General features: G+C 43.9%; 1 protein-coding gene across 2 annotated transcripts; it reads right to left on the bottom strand.

The window, feature by feature from the left end:
- Nucleotides 1–707: 707 nt before the first annotated feature.
- Nucleotides 708–13,542, bottom strand: LOC125704709 (calcium-binding protein 2-like). Of its 2 annotated transcripts, XM_048970669.1 has the most exons (8): nt 12,955–13,541; nt 11,982–12,031; nt 11,087–11,278; nt 5,825–5,855; nt 3,565–3,699; nt 3,349–3,458; nt 1,724–1,871; nt 708–1,378 (listed from the first exon to the last, which is right to left on the bottom strand). In XM_048970669.1, exons 3-8 carry the CDS (start codon nt 11,204–11,206, stop codon nt 1,353–1,355), a joined length of 570 nt encoding a protein of 189 aa, XP_048826626.1. In that variant the 5' UTR covers nt 11,207–11,278; nt 11,982–12,031; nt 12,955–13,541; the 3' UTR covers nt 708–1,352. The 2 variants fall into 2 exon arrangements, with proteins under 2 accessions (XP_048826626.1, XP_048826625.1); XM_048970668.1 differs by lacking the exon at nt 11,982–12,031 and having other exon boundaries at nt 12,955–13,542.
- Between the last annotated feature and the right edge of the window lie 5,639 nt (nt 13,543–19,181).

The raw sequence follows: 19,181 nt of genomic DNA, 5'->3' as shown, positions 1-19,181 counted from the left end.
AAGTGCTAAACCAGCAGAGGGTCTCGGGGGCCTGGAGCCTATCCCAGGAAGCCCAGGGCTGGGGACGCGCTGAATGGGACGCCGGCCCATCGCAGGACACACACATACATACTAGTGCTAATTAAGAGGCAGCAGTTCACCTAAACAAAGCTGTGCAGCACAGGGAGGCCATGCAGACCCCACCCACATATGGGTGGGGGTTGGATACAAATCCCCAGCCCTGGGGGCACGACAACAGCCCCACACCCTGAATCTGCAATATAATAACGCCAAAGTGTAAAAATGATATGTCTGTGTCATGTGCACTCTGACAACTACCCTCATTGTACTGTGTATAATTACAAAATATGCATATATGATTTAGCTCTTTAAATAAATACTTTTTTTGTGATAAACATGTGATACAGAAGTTAATTCATATGGATAATATTCACAGTACTATGGTCTGCCTGTGTTGCTGAATGTGTGCTTACAACTGAAAATGGAAAAATCTTGTGCGATTGCCTTTCCTGAAATAGGATTGTAAGACAGTCCACAGTATGAAATGTATTACCGACTACATTAACAGTTACACATACCCTATGAGGTGTGGTCATTTAGAAGCTGGGTATTGTTAGACCAGACTGAACATATACGCAATTCTGTCATTAATTTGCAGTCTACAGTAACCATTGTGTAAAGAAACACTACACTCATTAAAATAATGCTTACTGCTAAAACTGATTTATTTTTCAACTAATGCACATAAACACCACAAGATCAACAAAGGTAAAGTTACTAATCACTGGCTAGCAAAAAATAGTTAACTGAAAATAACACAATTGATAATACTGAAAACAGAGAAATGTTTTTTACCGATCTTATTGACGAAGTAATTCACTGCACAATATATCAGATACGCACAATCCACATAAAGCTCTTCAGCTGGGATTTGTTCAAAATGAGCTTCTCCATTCAAGGCATAATTCTTTCCTTGACAATAAAGCGATTATTAAGTTGTTTTACCTCAATCAGCTGCCCCTAGCTGGCATGAGCATTCAGGTTAGCATAGACCGGTATCCATCTGTGTATTTCTGTGCATTTTTAACTGGCTGTTTTATATTTTATCTGCATTTCTTGTATCTTTTTTTATCGTTTATCTTATAATTTCTTAAGTGACAATGTGGGATTAATAATATTGGGCTGAATGACATATTTCCAAAATTTCTTTAAAAAACTTCGTTAAGTAAAATACACAGCCAATCCTTAGGAACCCTTGTCCTTTCATTTTTCACTTGCTCTTTCCTGTCTGGGTTTCTTCAACTTCTTCCCTTGATTTTTTCCTTCTTCAGTTCATAATGTTTCAACAAGGATCAGTGAGACATCATTCGAACAAACTCTGAAAGACAGATGACAGGTGGATTATTTCAGTGTAATTCAACAGGTGTGTGTGTATCTGTGTGTGTGCGTGTGTGTCTGTGTGCATGTGTGTGTGTCAGTGTGTGTGTGTGTGCTTGTGTGTGTGAGATCAGTGCTTATTCTCTTATACATAGAAAAACAGTGTACAGTTTCCTTATTTTTCCTGGCAATTTTAAGATAAAACTTTGACATTTCCTCATTAATATATACACACTTATGGAGAAAATTAATGGAGAAATTATAACGACTGGTTTGCAAGCAGGTACAGATGAGATGAACACGGCTAATGATAATGACATCATAAGAGTCACGGCGGACGCCTCACCCTCAAAGTCTATCTGTCCGTCACCGTTGAGGTCCGCGTCCTGCAGGATCTCCTCCAGCTCGGTAGGACTGAGTTGCTCCCCTAACAGCGACTTCATGGCCTCTTTGAGCTCCGCAGCGCTGATCTGTCCATCTCCATCTGCATCGATCTGAGTTAAAGGGAATCAAGGTGAAGTGTACTGAGGTTTAACAAAATGTAAAATGCCAAAGCTCTCTAATCTGTCTATTTGGTGCCTAGTGTCCCACAAATACAATTTCTTTTTTTTTGGTAGAAATTGTAATCTTGCATGTGATGTAGATAATCTTGTATTTAAATTGCACACACATACACACATACCCTCGTACCCATCCAAATGGGGGCCGTCTATTCACTTCTATGGGAAAGACCCTAATCCCAATCACGACACCCTTAACCCCCACCCAGCCCTAACCTTAACCATGGGTGACCGAGCAAAACCGACTTTTGGCATTTTTACTTTTTTGCTTGTATTCACAGATTTTTATTAAACTGAAGTCATCCAAATGGCGACCTGAAATAATGTCCCCAAAAGTAAGGGAGTTTCAGGTTTTGGTCCCCAAATGTGATCTATGCAAGCCCACACACACACACACACACACACACACACACATACATATGTGTATACATGTATACACACTACCTTTCAAAAGCTTGGGACACCTAGAAATTTCCTTGCTTTCCATGAAAACATACACTAAAAGAATTTGAACAGGAAATATAGCTAAAAAAACAACAAAATAGTCATTGATAAAGTTAGAAATAATTATTTTTGAAATTAAAATAATAATTGTGTTCATCAAACTTTGCTTTTGTCAAAGAGTCCTTCACTTGCAGAAATTGCTGCCTTGTAGACCTTGGGCATTCTAGATCTCAGTTTGTTGAGGTAATCTGATGAGATTTCACCCCGTGTTCCTTGAAGGCAGTAGTTCACTGCATTGTACAGGTGGAGATCTTCCTGGCACAAGAATAGACTGACGAGTTTCAGAAGAAAGTTCTATGTGTCTGACCATTTTGAGCTTGTAATTGAACCCACTATTACTGATGCTCCAGACACCCAGCAAGTCCAAAGAAGGCCAGTTTTATTGCTTCTTTAATCAGCGCAATTTCCATCTGCGGTAACACAATTGCAAAAGGGTTTTCTAATTATCAATTAACCTTTTAAAATGATAAACTTGCATTAGCAAACACAACATTCCACTGGAACACAGGGCTAATTGTTGCTGATAATGGACCTCTGTACATCTATATAGATATTCCATTAAAAAACAGCCGTTTCCAGCTATGATAGTCATCCACAACATGAACTAAGCTACACAGTATTTCTAGATATTTGCTTTTTTTCAAAAGCAAGGATATCTCAAAGTGTCCCCAAACTTTTTAGCGGTAGTGCCTGTGTATCTGTGTGTGTGTGAGTAAGTGTGTGCATGTGCGCATATATATATATATATATATACATATATATACATAAGGTAGCATTTTATGCTCTCAATTAAACATGGAAACCATAAAACCATCCGTCCCTCTTCCATAACCGTTTATCCAGTACAGAATTCCAGGAACGTCAAAAGCCATGGATCAGTGACTCATAGAGGACGTTGAGGACCAACCTCCTGAAAAGCCTCTTTCATCTCTTTGATTCCGATCATGTGGGTAGTGTCCTCCACCACCTTAGGGCCCATGAGATCCGCAAAGTCCTCAAAGTCTACTTTGCCGCTACCTACAGAACAGGGGGAGCCAAGAGCGACACAGAGTCTGAACCAAGCGGCGATAAACACACGACGTGCAAAGAGGCATTCGGTCCACTCTCCGGCTCCCATACTTACGGAGGGTCTCGCCCATCTCGATCAGCCTCATCTCTGTCGGCATGTAGCCCATGGTCCTCATGCATTCTCCCAGGCTCCCACATTTCACTATGCCTTTGTTCTTATACTCAAACTCTTTAAATCCTGCCCTCAGCTCTGTGCACAGGGAAGCGGAGAGACAGCAAGACGTCGACATTCGGAAAGCGAACTGTGCACAATGTGTAGCTGACATATACTCTGTGCTGAGGCATGGAAATGGAGTGAGCACCCAGTACATGGGTGGGGGCACTGTAAAGGCGAGGGGGTGGGTGGAGGGGGAGTCAGGACAATTCAAAGGGCCTCTGAGTGACAGGGACCCTAAAAGATTTGGAGCAGAATTGGATTGGTCTGGGTTGGGGGCCCAAATATGATAAAAGATGACAAAGGGTCAAACAGGAGGAAACCCATGAAAAAGTTGTTGAATGGCGGGGGCTGAGGGGTCGGGGGCTGAGGGGTCGGGGGCCATGTCACACAAATATCAGGGAAGGCAAGAACGACCGTGATTGCAATTATTTTTTATGCTGTTATAATTATCGTGTTATCTCAGATAACAGTTAAAAAAAATAATTGTACATTTTTTGTGTATGGGGGGAGAGTGGCGCTAGTTGATGGGGAGGCTGGTACAGGAGAGTGAAACAGGAGGGCAGATGGACTGAAAGGAGGAGGACCCCCAACAGCAGTCTGGACAGAGGGCTGGGAAACCTGACTGTCCGGATGAAATTCAGATGAGTGGTGGCCATAATCTAGGCCCCCTCCGACTGTCCGGATGAAATTCAGATGAGTGGTGGCCATAATCTAGGCCCCCTCCGACTGTCTGGATGAAATTCAGATGAGTGGTGGCCATAATCTAGGCCCCCTCCGACTGTCCGGATGAAATTCAGATGAGTGGTGGCCATAATCTAGGCCCCCTCCGACTGTCCGGATGAAATTCAGATGAGTGGTGGCCATAATCTAGGCCCCCTCCGACTGTCCGGATGAAATTCAGATGAGTGGTGGCCATAATCTAGGCCCCCTCCGACTGTCCGGATGAAATTCAGATGAGTGGTGGCCATAATCTAGGCCCCCTCCGACTGTCTGGATGAAATTCAGATGAGTGGTGGCCATAATCTAGGCCCCCTCCGACTGTCCGGATGAAATTCAGATGAGTGGTGGCCATAATCTAGGCCCCCTCCGACTGTCCGGATGAAATTCAGATGAGTGGTGGCCATAATCTAGGCCCCCTCCGACTGTCTGGATGAAATTCAGATGATTGTGGCAATAATCTAGGCCCCCTCCGACTGTCTGGATGAAATTCAGATGAGTGGTGGCCATAATCTAGGCCCCCTCCGACTGTCTGGATGAAATTCAGATGAGTGGTGGCCATAATCTAGGCCCCCTCCGACTGTCCGGATGAAATTCAGATGAGTGGTGGCCATAATCTAGGCCCCCTCCGACTGTCCGGATGAAATTCAGATGAGTGGTGGCCATAATCTAGGCCCCCTCCGACTGTCCGGATGAAATTCAGATGAGTGGTGGCCATAATCTAGGCCCCCTCCGACTGTCCGGATGAAATTCAGATGAGTGGTGGCCATAATCTAGGCCCCCTCCGACTGTCTGGATGAAATTCAGATGAGTGGTGGCCATAATCTAGGCCCCCTCCGACTGTCCGGATGAAATTCAGATGAGTGGTGGCCATAATCTAGGCCCCCTCCGACTGTCCGGATGAAATTCAGATGAGTGGTGGCCATAATCTAGGCCCCCTCCGACTGTCTGGATGAAATTCAGATGAGTGGTGGCCATAATCTAGGCCCCCTCCGACTGTCCGGATGAAATTCAGATGAGTGGTGGCCATAATCTAGGCCCCCTCCGACTGTCCGGATGAAATTCAGATGAGTGGTGGCCATAATCTAGGCCCCCTCCGACTGTCTGGATGAAATTCAGATGAGTGGTGGCCATAATCTAGGCCCCCTCCGACTGTCTGGATGAAATTCAGATGAGTGGTGGCCATAATCTAGGCCCCCTCCGACTGTCTGGATGAAATTCAGATGATTGTGGCCATAATCTAGGCCCCCTCCGACTGTCCGGATGAAATTCAGATGAGTGGTGGCCATAATCTAGGCCCCCTCCGACTGTCTGGATGAAATTCAGATGATTGTGGCAATAATCTAGTCCCCCCCCCCATGCTTGGGTAAAGACACGGTTTGTATCTACAAGTTTCAGAGGAAACAGGACACAAATTGCACTGCAAAGATTCTTAAAGTACCTTCCATCTCGTCCTCTTGCAGTTCCCTTTCCTTCAGTGATTGTGGAGAGACACATGGAGAGACCGGCAGTGAGACGGGCAGGCAGATCGCAGCACACAAGCAGAGCACTACAGACGCAAGGGGAGTGTAACACAGGCAATGGAGAGACAAGCACACTGCATGTGCATGCAAAGGAACCACAGGTTTTTAACGATGACAAACTGCACTTCTTATAGCAAGTAACACACTTCAAAAATACAGGAGACACAGAAGGCCTTTCAGCCATTCACTTCTGTCCTGTGCAGCATAAACGATTTCTTGGAAAATGTTACTCATACAATCATCTTTCCTAAACAGAGTTTAACGTCCTAATTATTAGGGGCTGGACATGTGCAATGAAAGGATTCTCCAATGTAACCCCAAGTATCTGAGCAGATGCAGTCTGATGGGAATCAGACATTTAGGGTCATTTAGGCTCATTTAGGGTTTTATGCGCAAGAGGAACCAAACATAAGCTCAGAATTTATTTTGAAATATACTGCGCATGCCCATTTTTCCTAGAGAGACACTGAAACACGATGTGGAAAATGCTTCACGCATCCCTTTAATTGTCCACTAAACTGAGACGAGTTTAGATGGTCAAACACACAGAAACTAGTTATGTTATTACACTGTTAGGCTGGGTATGATACACATTTCGGAGCCATTTAGCCTATTATATCACGGCGCTATGGAATTCTTGAATCTGATTAGTCGCAAGGGTGTTCATTACATTTCTATATCATACTTATACAGTAGCTACATTAAGCCTTACACACTGCATGCCCCTAGCTCTAGTATAACAACCATCAGTGCTGAACCAGCAAACTTATAATCAGAGGGGGTTTAAATCCTCTTTCTGCGCTATTGTTTAATAGTATCTAGGTTACTTCTCGATTTTGGTATAACTCTATATCCAAGAAGCTGAATGTGTTGTTGCGGTAAAACATACACTACTTTTCCACTAGGTGGTGGTATAAACGCAAAAACTGCGCAGTTGACTTTTCTTTTTTACTGAGTTTGGTTATGATTAAGAACTGTGCTATGGTCCTTAAGTGCTGTTAGCACGTGATTCAGAGTAATGTATTCCCTTAAGTAAGCGTAATGATTCTGATGTGATACAATGTGTTCTGCATACTTGTTTATTATACACGCAACACAATGATTGAACACAACATTTGCGGTATATGATGACAATAATTGACTTTGTAATAGTCAATAACTGGATCTTATTTTTGCATTTACTGTCCATTTATGGGGGCTGTCCAGTGAATGATTCTTCACCTCTTAATGGTCCGGAAATATACAGCCCCATTGGGGGTTTTCTTTAATGATTTTTCTGTCTGATCTTTCCAAATGGGTCACTTAAACATCATTAAATGCCATAAGAGCAGGCAAATTCAGACTTAGTGGTTAAACAAAGGCGTTTTCCTTTTATGAATCTCATTCTTGTCCTTTTGTCTTATAATTTACGGTCGTGTTTGTTTCCCAGAAGATGTTTCTTTTTCCGAAGTAGTTTATCTCATTCCAGAACATTCGGAGAGTATCCGTTCTTTTGTGTAGGTATGAAATCTAGCTTCTCCAGTTAATATGTATTCTTCAGCGAAATGTTGATAGTAATGAAGAATGTATGACAATGTTATGCCAAGAATTTACCTTAACCTTTACGCAGCGATTGTGTCATTTATTAGTGGGATGAAGGTTAAAACGCAGGGTAATTTCTTGTCGGTGCGGATCAAATGCACATAAAATAAATTGGCGTTTCGCTTTTACCATAATAATCCCTTATTGCTTTATACGTCAAATGTATATATACTTTCTTGCCAGTTATATAATACTTTCTCGCTATATTTTATAACTTACAAAACAGTACAAGTAAAACAGTGGTATCGGTATTGGCGAGTACCAAAAAGACAGTGTTGGTACTCATACTCATTTTGAAATAGAGCGGTATTGATGCATCCCTAATTCAAACCCGCATCCTTCTGGACGCAGCGTGTATAAATAAGTTCCAGAACGTCATTGTTTTGCTCATTATTCCATTGCATTGTCCTTCGTCTAATGATTCCTAAAGGAATTAATCTATTATTCATACACGCCCAGCATTCATACCCATAAACACTATTGCGTGTCACACGGGCAGCAACGTTACGTGAGATTTACTGCACTCCCTGAGCCATCGCTCTCTCGGAGCGGCAAACGTTATGGAAACAAAAGATGAATTAAATGAAGAGTAACGGTATGAAGCACGGAGTTTGTTATCGACTAGTCAGACGCGAGACAGACGAAAGTCACTTAAAGGCGCCAGTGTCTCTATCTTACTATGGTTCCGGAAATGCGGCCCCTTACAGTTTTCCCTCATTTTCAGCCTCCAGTCATTTCTTTTGCCTTCTTTATCTGTCAAGTTGATCTCTTTACCATGCTGACCTTTACTTAATTTTACGGAAATATCATATTTATTTATAACAGAATCTATTATTATTATTAATTAAGGTATTCGGGAGGGGTGCGTTCTCCTTTCACTTACGCTAATGCTAACTCCCTCTTACTTGAGGCCTCCTGCTGAACAGTGGTGAACTTGTCGAGATGCTGGCTGCTGTCTTACATCCTCCAGTGTCACGACTCAGAAAAACAAGACAACGTCAGGACACCAAATCCCAGTCTGGATAGCAACACCAGTGGTGGACCGCCACTGCCCCCTGATGGTCACCTAAAAAGTGGCCTTGTTCTTACACAAGATGACAAACGACGGACAACTTTGACGCCCCGATTGGCAGCCAGGTCACCGGACATTGACATCGTCATACTGCGGCCTGGGTCAGTCCGATGTCACAGCCTGCGGTGCCCTGGTGGGGACAGGTTAGTGCTTGCAGTGCCCTTGTCCTGCTGCATTTTTTAAGCCAGGCCTGCATTATTGACAGGGTTGAAAATCTCACAGCGTGCTCTGACAAGGCAATGGCATGTAACCATGATGTGTGTCCCCTCGCGGTCCCTCAGGGCAGCCACACGGGGGCGAGAGCTGCGGTCCGTGGTATGGCCCCCGGCCCACTTCACAAAACGGACTTTATTTATAAATGTATTCCTTTGAAAGGCGTTTCTCGCCTTTTGACAGCATAAAGGGTATAATTTCCGGTTAATTTCTTACTTTATTCAGGGTTACATCAGCTTCCAGTCAGCGAGAACATCCAAAACGATGGGACCGCTGGTCTTGGTGGTACTGAACCAGTGACCCAAATGGTAGTAGAGTCTTTGTTGTTGAAATGTCAACTGCTTCCTCAAAAATATAGAATCTCATAGACCTTAATCGTACACTAGTGCTCAAAATTATGGAAAAACTTTCAATCTTTAGAGATTGCAGAACTTCATTCCAGTTACTCCAGTTACTTCTTTAATCATCCAGTGTATGATATTTGTAACATTCTTTGATTGTTTATAAACATTCGCCCATATTCATGTAGTAATTTTTAAAGCATAATGCCAAAAAATGCTAGGCGTTTCCACAATTTTGGCCACTAGCGCAATGCATACTCAGATACCTCCACATATCAGGTCCACAGATCTCCATTTCGTTGCTAGTGCTGTGGTCTGCTTAATGGCGCTGGCTCAAGGAAGGAAAAGCCAGTTGGACCTCTGTTCTGTTTGCATGTTTCACCCTTCGAAACTCCCTCTCCTAGGATTCTTCAATGCATTTACATACCACTGTGCAGTCCATCACCTTTCGTGACACTTATTCATACCCTTCAAACAAGATAAAATCCTGTCGGTATTTGGGTGCTGGCATGTGTGTTTGAGTGGCACATTGGGGCCACGACATTGAGGCGTCTTCAGTTACCGGCTTGAGGATTAGATATGACCAAGGAGTCCAGTGGCACCTCATGAAATATTAGGTGGAGGCTGATACAATTCCTGGAGTCAGTATTCTCCAGTTGTTACACCCCGTGGCCTGCTGGGATTTCACAAGGCAGGGGATTGGATCCATTACCGAAGAAGCGTTAATCATTTAGTAAAGAGATTACAGGAAATGAGCCGCGAAAGTGGGCCCTAACGTCACGCCGTGAGCTTATCGTACGTAAACCCTGTCCGCAATGCTGTCACACGAGTCTTCATTTGGTCACAGGTTACCTTAATAGGTTTCTTATAATAATTACGGAGTATCGAGTATTCAAATCGTGTACATTAACTGCCAGTACTACCATCATTTCTGCATTTGCTTTCTTTTCGGCTTCAAACGTAACGCTGCTCGTATGTGTACTTTCTAAGCCCGTGAGGATGTGCGCGGTTCATTAATGTTCAAAGTCAGATATCAAATCCGACACTGAAACGACTGAAACTGAGACCTCGATTCTGATCAGCCCGATCTGAGTGAATGATCGAGGGAGACCTAAAGACCTGTGGAAGGTGAGGGGGCGGGGCTGTGAGCAGAAGATGCCCCGCCCCTACGGCTCACGTTTCTTCAGGGTGACGGCGTGGTATAACAATGAAGAGCAACGCGACATGTCAGCCGCCAACTGAAACCCTACCTGCTGAAAACAAAGACCTGAAGTGATATCGCAGTAAGGCAGGAGAGCTCTGGCTTCAAGTGCCTAAATGATACGTCTTCGCAGGTGTCGGATTCCCCTTAACAGGAAACCTAGCTCGCCTTCTAAAAACTGCTTGCGCCGTTCAAATAAGTAGGACCGGCTCCCCGATGTACATCGTTGACTCCTTGCCCGACGACGCTTCCAACGTGTTGATGGAATAAAAAATTTATGCTATGACGTTTTCATTGACTGATTCCTCCGAATCACCTTTGCAAATATCACTTTTTAAGCAAAGTGCTTAGTTGTCATTGGTGACAAACCACAGCACACAGTGCACAGCAACAAAATGTGTCCTCTGCATTTAACTCATATGTGACATTGTGATGTAGCAGGGGGCAGCTAATTCAGCACCCGGGGAGCAGTGATTGGGGGCGGTACTCTGCTCACTGTCAGAGATTCGGACCTTTCAGTTGCTGTTGCCCTTCCCAAAGCATTATCACGATCGTGGTGCTTAAGCCGCAGAGTAACTGCGGATTGTTTCAACCACACTTTCCTGTTTGTATTGGCCATCTGCAGGACAGCTGAGACGGAGATGTGAAATAGTGTGTTTAGCGTTAGCCTTCTGAAACCTTCACCGGCTGTCAGACAGCCGTGGTGTTATCACGACGCACAGGCAGCCAAGCTGGGAAAGCTAAGCACTCAGGTGCCATTTGGGTTCCTTACCGGGCCGTAGACTGCATCCAGAACAGTCAACAGGTCTGGATTGTCCTGTCCCGGCTCCTTCTCCTGCTTCGGGGCAGCGGACGTGCTGGGGTTCTTGGAGTACACCGAGGCGTTATCCATCTCCTCCGTCACGTTCAGCTCGCTGTTCTGCCTCCTCTGCCTCTCCACCTGCTTGCGGATGGAGGCCTGCACCTGTGCGATGAGGGACGGTGCAGGAAAGGGATGACGGACCGAAACAACTTCACGAGACATTTGTCTGAACGGTACATTGGCACGGAACCAAAATGCAGAGAATGAAACGTGCAAAATGAGACATTTTAAATAAAACAGAGAACTGAGATGTTTAGTATGATGTCAGGGAGGCCTGTGACGTTTTTTAAATCTGATGATATGTTGAATTTACTAATAACCCTACGCTCCAGTGTTTACACGCAAATATACTGTTTGACTGTGCCTATGCGTCTGATTAAACCCACACCAATCAGCGGCATCGGCTTCTTGCTCACCCTGCGATTTTTTCACTCATTCCTTATGCCGACGTTTACTTTAATCCCCCTATACATAGCTCAGGAAACGGCATCTACTGTGGGAACCACAGATTGCAAGATAAGAAGCATGAAAATTGATCCAGCGCTTCATTTTCAGGCAAGCTGGAAAAACAGTGCCCTGCAGCCACGCAGGAACCCGTGAGAGACAACGTTCACGATCGTGCTACTGCTATGAAACACAGATAGACATCGAGGACAGTGTTTCTCAACCTGGTCCTTGGAGATCCGCAGGCAGTCACTGTTTTTGCTCCCTCCTACCAAAAACATAGACTGTCTGGGGGGGTCCCCAAGGACCGGATTGGGAGACACTGATGTAGGAAACACGCTATGACAAACTACAAGCGTACCGCAGTAAAAATGAGCTGCAGTACCCAGAAGCAATCTGGTGGAAACCTTCCTACAGAGGAGAGAAAAAAATAACATGTTTACAATGCAGATGCATACTTACTTTACATTTAATTGTTCTTATGGATCAAAATATAGTAAAAACATAAAACACAAGCACAAATTAATTGCTCGTACGTACTTTACATACAAATAACAGCTCGTACATTTTACATTTTGGTTTGGCTAATTTTTATAGTAAAACCTTGACTGTCAGAGCATCATCAGAACACACAGACTGCCAAGGTGGGGAAGGTGATATTTAGCTCATAAAGCAAAAGTTTGCACGCAGGATTTTGTAAATATAACCATAACACGGCAATTACCGTAATCAAGACATCAGTTAACAAACCTGCATCATTCAATAACCTGTATGTTTGCAAATACAGAAACATAAATCTATAAATCTGGAGTTATATTATGATTCACACCGCTGACTAGCTATTTAGTTTACCCTGGCAGTTATGGCTTATTGCCACAACAGATTAAACTAACCATACAAACCTCAAGACGAACAAGCTGAAACACGACAAGACATCCATGCATCCGTCTACTACACAGAAACATCGCAAACAAGTTTTACAAACAACTGAACAAAACGAATGAAGTCACCAAACAAGACACAACTAATCCATTACAACCACCAAAACTATGTTTAAAGCCCTAGTTCTGTCCCTAACGACTGACTGCAGGAAGCATACGGAGGAAGCCATTCCATCATCCCTTAAGCTATCTTGGAAAAAACTCAATATACCGGAGACTTTAGAGACTACCAGCTTAAAGTAAACGAGAAGCAAACTGGTAAACTGCACTGCCAGGTGTATTTAAACTTTGGGGTATTACTTTATGTACTGGAACTGTGCAGGAAACACACAGAGAAACAGAGGCATGCACTCCCGCGGACGCAGAGCAGACGCTCCGGCGGCTGTCCCTCACCTGTTTGGCAGTCTTCTCCTGTATCGCGCTCCCTCCTAAGCCTCCTCCTGATACGCCGGCAGAACCTTCTCGGATGAACATGAACATGGCCACGTCTCACTTACGCCACCGCGCTCTCTCTCTCTCTCTCTCCCGCTCGCTCGCTCTCCCTGCGCCCGTCCAGGCCAAGGCCTGACAACACCTGAGGAAGCAAACTTTGGGCAAATTTCTCCGTCTTATCCGTCAACTTTCAATTTTTCTTTTGTTTTTCTCAGTTTGCCTTCCTTTCTCCTGTCTTCTTTTTGAATTGCTAGTTTCCTTGCGCACCCCCTCTCTCCACCACCTCTGGAGCTTCTAACCCTCTGCCTATTAACTAGATATAAAACCCAGTGTTCCCAGTCACTCTGCCCAGTTTTGTTTCCTTTTCGTGTAAGTTGTATTATTCTTCGGTAAATTGCTGCCCCGTGTGTCTCTGGCCGATGGGCTTCAGCAGCTGTGATGCCTGTTTGCCCCCCACATTAAGCTCTGAAAGTCCGACCCTGACCATGTGCATCTCTCTCCTTCCTCACTTCTCGCCGACTCCACCTTCCTCTCTTACTCTCTCTCACAGTGCATTTATTTTATTGCATGATTAAATGAGTGAGTTGGTGGGCAGGACGGGGGGGGGGGTCGGGGGTCATGTTTCTTGCCATTTACTGCCCTCCTTCAGGTAACACCCCACATCCCCCCCCCCACCCCACCCCCCCCACACCGCATTGTGTTCAGTAGCGTGACACCCACTGACTGTTTCTGCAAAAACCTGCCCTCAGCCTTTAGTTTCTCCACATTTAACCTGGAAAGTCTGTTTTCCGGTGATCATTCCCCTTTGACCCGGTTGTTTCAACTGGACCCCAAATAGCAGAAAAGTAAATAAATACATGAACTCAACACTTTCCCCATTTATACAGCCGCAGGAAGAAATTAAGAGACTGCAGCGCAACTTTTTTGTTTCACACATTTTTGAATTTATGGGTGTGAGTCTGTAAAAAAAATATAATAAAAAAATATATATATATAAATATATATATATGCAATCTGCAGCCTGGTTCTTCTCCGTTTCTCATTAATGAAGGGCTTCTTCCTTGCTTTATTTGATTTCAGTCCTGCTTCTAGGGGCCCAACATGATCGCTCCCAGCCGTGCGCTTCACACCTGCACTTAAGGTGGCTTCCGCCCTTTACCTGCCTGGCTTCTGGTCGTTCCCAGTGTCTCCTGCTTCACCTGGCTGCGTCCTGCTGTCTTACAAACTTTGAGCCTGGAAGCTGCCTGCCGCTCAGCGTAGCATTAAACCAGGATTTAAAAATGCAGATTTGTTTTAAAATACATAATGATCTCTTCATTTTTTCCGCAGCTGCAGTTATAGCGGTTGTCCATAGCAGTTTGAATATTTGCCACTGGTACACGTGCTGTTTACGACCTCATTATTAAAAATATGTAACAGTTGATACAAGTACCTACATTTAAAACAATTCACTTATGCATGTCATTAATCAGGAAACTTCTCTTTTTTGTTGCCAGTGGCAGTGTTTCCTTGTATTACATGGACACCGGACTTGTCGGTATTGAAGGTGAGCGTCTCCTGTTTGTATCATGCATGTGATTCCACCTGTAAATGTTACTGTTCTTAAGTCCACTGTACAGATCATCAGCACCATCTGATCATTTCGATGAATGGGGTCACCATCTTTGCGGCCAAGCCCACCTAAAACCCACAAGGCTATGTCTGTTCCCGTTCCACAACGATGGCTCTGCAGTGAACGATCAATCCCGACTCTTTACAGATGGCTGGTTGCCCATCTTGTCCACTTAAGTGCTGCGGCCTATTTCCAGGCTGATATTAGTTTCACTTCTCTGCCTGACCAAACTTTAAACTTCCTTGACGATCGTGAAACATTTACGCACCGATCAATCAAGTCCAACGGCGAAAAGTTAAGACCCCCAAATCAATTTAAAGGCAAAGATCCCTCAAAGTGATCTCACAGAGTAACAGTAAAAGGATATAAGGATCCCAAACAGATCTCAGGACCACCTGCATGGATCTGCTGAACTCCCTTTTCTCGTCTGATGTAGATGGTCCTACCAAGTACTAGGATACAACACAAAAGCCATTCACTGGACCTCAGCTAAGAGAAAAGCGTTGCTCTCAAAAACAGATCTCAGTGTTAGTCATGGTCAGGAATATATAAAACAAGAAAGTAGTTTTAGGTTCAGTGTTTCGATATAAAAAAAATCTTTCCTTAACAAATCTGAACAAAATGAAAAATAACTGTTAAACATTAAATTAAGAAAACACATTGTTATACTAATAGAAAGCATGAACATTTACTCAACACACACACACACACATATATATTATAAATTTCCTTCAGGATTAATAAAGTATCTATCTATCTATCTATCTATCTATCTATCTATCTATCTATCTATCTATCTATCTATCTATCTATCCGTATAAATATCACTCAACCACAATTAACATCTATTAAACACAATTAGGTTTTGTTCTTAAATGTAAATAAGTACAACTGGCAGGTATTGCACATTATGCAGATTTCTAGGCTTACACTTACAATTGCAGGTTCCAGAATTTTTTGTCACATTTCTGCACATTTCTGTCCTACCACAGTTGGCTGGCATGCAAGTAAATAAATGCACAAATGCAATGGCAATTTAACGACAAAGGGTTGGATAAGTTAATCTGAGCATGTAAGGCCATCAATGGAAAAAATGCAGTCTTACATCATTTAAAGCAGTATCACAGGAAACGGGGTATTGGGCGATCAAGCTGTAATACAAGATCAGGGCCTAGCAGGACGACTTCAATCCTCCAAGAATCTGAGATAGCAGTTCGACTGATTGGCCTTTTCTTCTATAATTGATTTAACGAACTGTAACAGGAAAAGGGCGGGTAGAAATTAGATTTCTAAGGGTAAAGGAAATGCATTGAGCCTTAGAATGCAAACCATGGTTCAGCTCTGCGCTCTTTCGGATTGGAAGCACATGTTCTGTACGCGTAATTGATATTGATGTACTGCTTCCACCACAAGCAGACAAATATTGGTCCTCCAGACCCAGGACGTCTGTGTTGACTGTATGACAGATTAGCTACATGGCTGTCTACTTAGGGAGGTCACTGGGGTTTGGTGCATTGACCTATCATGCGCTCCTGCTGTGATCTTAGAGAAAACCTCCCGCGGGAGTCACAGAGGGAAAAACAGCAGGGAATCGCAGCCTACTGATTGTACGGATACCAGACGAAACTCCATTTCCCTGGCACCAAAATTTAAACTCTAAAGCAAGAGGTTACACCATCATATACACAACCCCCCCCCCCCCCCGCAGTTTTTACAAGAAACTGTAATCATTACACAATTATTTGATAAGATTATATGATACTGAGACAGTAAGTAAAGCCAATTCAGTCTATCCTCCTTGTGTCGCTTGATATAGAAAGATTTCACACTCTATATTAATAAAAGGTGTTCTTTGGAATCTGAATGTCAAACTTACAAATCCAACATCTGTTGATTTCAACATATCTTAGCTCCACCTTAGTATATTATTAATTTTGCAAATGTGAAACACATTTTTCATTTGAGAGTTCCTTGATTTTTATCCTAGTTGCCGTCGCACCATTACAATCCACACGTTTCTTGGTTTTTGACCTCCAGATGTTTAAGTATTTCGTCCCAAACCCTGACCGAAGTATATTACAAACTTCCGTTTGGGTAGCAGTCGCAACGATGTTCGTGGAAAAATCTTTGGTAACTATATTTTGACCATGACAGTAATCAATTAACAGTTTTTCTTTTGCGGTTTCCAGTTAATTGGTTGCAGAATTTCACATTTTAAATATAGTCTTTTTCAATAAGATATTTATATATGTTGACAGTTAAAGAGTCCTTAGCATTTCCTAATTTAAAAATATAAAAAGCGCTTTTATGTTTTTATGTAAAACAGACGAAAAACACACACGACACTTAAACTGAATGTATGACAAAGAATCAGTCAAATTGCTTTGTTTTTTTCCAACAGAAGTTTCTCTCAGGGACTTTATTTGAATCCCTTGACTTTCTTCATGCCGCCGGATTCGGTTTGGTCGTAAAAAGTCTCTCCAATATTTTGTGGTACCATGACAATTAATTGCTAGCGCTGAGCTCATGGAAATCTCTGCAAAACCACAACTGTCTGAAACGTGACTAACAGTTCCTGTTGTGCTGAATGTGTGCGGCTGGGTCGCCTCGAGCGTAATCTTTGGACGGATGCGTGTTTCAGGCCGCAGTGCTGCTGCTTTGGGTGTGTTTACTGCTTGTTCCATTCTTGGTGCCGCTATTTTTATGAACTCATTTGCTGAAGAAAAACGTATGCGATTTGCCTCTCGTCCAAGCTATCGGTCACATACTGTAAAGTCAAACAGCCATGGATTTCCAAGAAAAAGATTAAATCGGCGAGAAAATGTCAACAAGTGTTATATAATCTCAGCGGATATAAAAGTTCACCCTCCACAAATTGGCTGTCAAAGCTGTAACATGGGACACACAACCAAGGCTGCTGGAAATCTTTGTTACAACTAACAATTAGGGCATAAAACAGCCAGGGGGTTAATATTTAGCAGTGACTCATTTATTGGCCCCCGTGGGGAAATTCTCCTTTTCGCCTGCCTGCCCGCACTCGTTCTCCATGATGCACAGACACACGTGCAGGTGACAGCAAGCTGGGCCAGTGAAGGGCAGCCACCTACAGCCGCCCCCATGGAGCTGGGGGTTAAGGGCCCTGCTGTAGTGCCCACGGGCTATTCTGGGGAGGCCGGGCTTGAACTGGCAACCTGCCGGCTACAAATGCTTAGCCTGCTGAGCCAGACCGTGGCCCAGGTCAAAAGTCACACAACAGTGAAATATGGGGTAAATGCAAGGAATGTGATTGTCTGCATAAGCTGATGATTTTTGCTTTTTGAATGAATTAAACATTGCGCCTGGATTACAGGTCTGGTCCTGTAACTGCTGTGCTGTTTCTGTGACCTGATGGGAAATGAGCCCGTAATACCCTGCCCCCCCCCCCCCCCCATACCGTGTGGTGGTGGTGGGGGGGCGCAGGGGTCAGCAAGAGACATGACGAGGGATAATATAAACCCAAGGAGTTTGGTTACTGCATACCGTCGATCTCTTCCCTAATTAATCCTCTCATTGCTGCAATGGGCACACAAAGAGAAGCGGGGGGGGGGGGCGGGGGGGGGTGCAGGAGAGCATTAGGAGGAACATGATCTTTATTATTAACTGATAGTGCTTTTTCATCTCCGGTGGCCTTGAGACAGCCAGCTAAAGGACACTGAGGGGCCGGGAAGGGCCCGACTGCAGAAGCCTCACTTTCACTTTTCATTCTCAGCCAAACTGGCCTGTCCTTCCCCAGCCGCGACGTGGCCATCAGCGGACGATCGTCCGGGGCTCTTGCCTTTAACTTAAAAAGCGTTTATCTGTGTGACTCTGTCAGCAGCAGTTTGTTCCTTTTAAACAGTTTCTCTCATTTTTTTTCCTTAATTGTCTCCCCTAAAGGGGAATTTCACTCGCAAATATTTATTGAGCGTTTATTAAATAACATTTGCTGCATATATTTAGCCTGTTTTTAAAATATGTAAGCAGGATCATTTGGGGAAAAAAAGAAGCAAAAATTCGATTTGCTTTGACCGAAATTTTGTTATTTTTATATTTTGTCAAGCGTGGGGGGTCAGGAGGACGGGGGGTTAGGGGTTGCCAAAGATGTGCATTGAACATCGTTATGGGCTCATGTTGATTATTACTGATTGCACCTCACCACGCAGAGCTGGATATCAGCTTCCTCCAACAGGTGTTCCCTGTAAGAATAGGGGGCTGACTTGACTTTCAGAGTTTATCGTTTCACTCTGAGGTCGAAGGGGGAGAGATGGAGAGATACTGGCCAGACAGGAGAGTGTGGCTGGGTTTGATGGAGAGATACTGGCACGACAGGAGAGTGTGGCTGGGTTTGATGGTGAGATACTGGCCAGACAGGAGAGTGTGGCTGGGTTTGATGGTGAGATACTGGCCAGACAGGAGAGTGTGGCTGGGTTTGATGGTGAGATACTGGCACGACAGGAGAGTGTGGCTGGGTTTGATGGAGAGATACTGGCACGACAGGAGAGTGTGGCTGGGTTTGATGGTGAGATACTGGCAAGACAGGAGAGTGTGGCTGGGTTTG

Source organism: Brienomyrus brachyistius, chromosome 12 (genome assembly GCF_023856365.1).
Source record: "Brienomyrus brachyistius isolate T26 chromosome 12, BBRACH_0.4, whole genome shotgun sequence".
Lineage (NCBI taxonomy): Eukaryota > Metazoa > Chordata > Actinopteri > Osteoglossiformes > Mormyridae > Brienomyrus > Brienomyrus brachyistius.
This window is presented reverse-complemented; position numbering and strand designations above follow the sequence as displayed.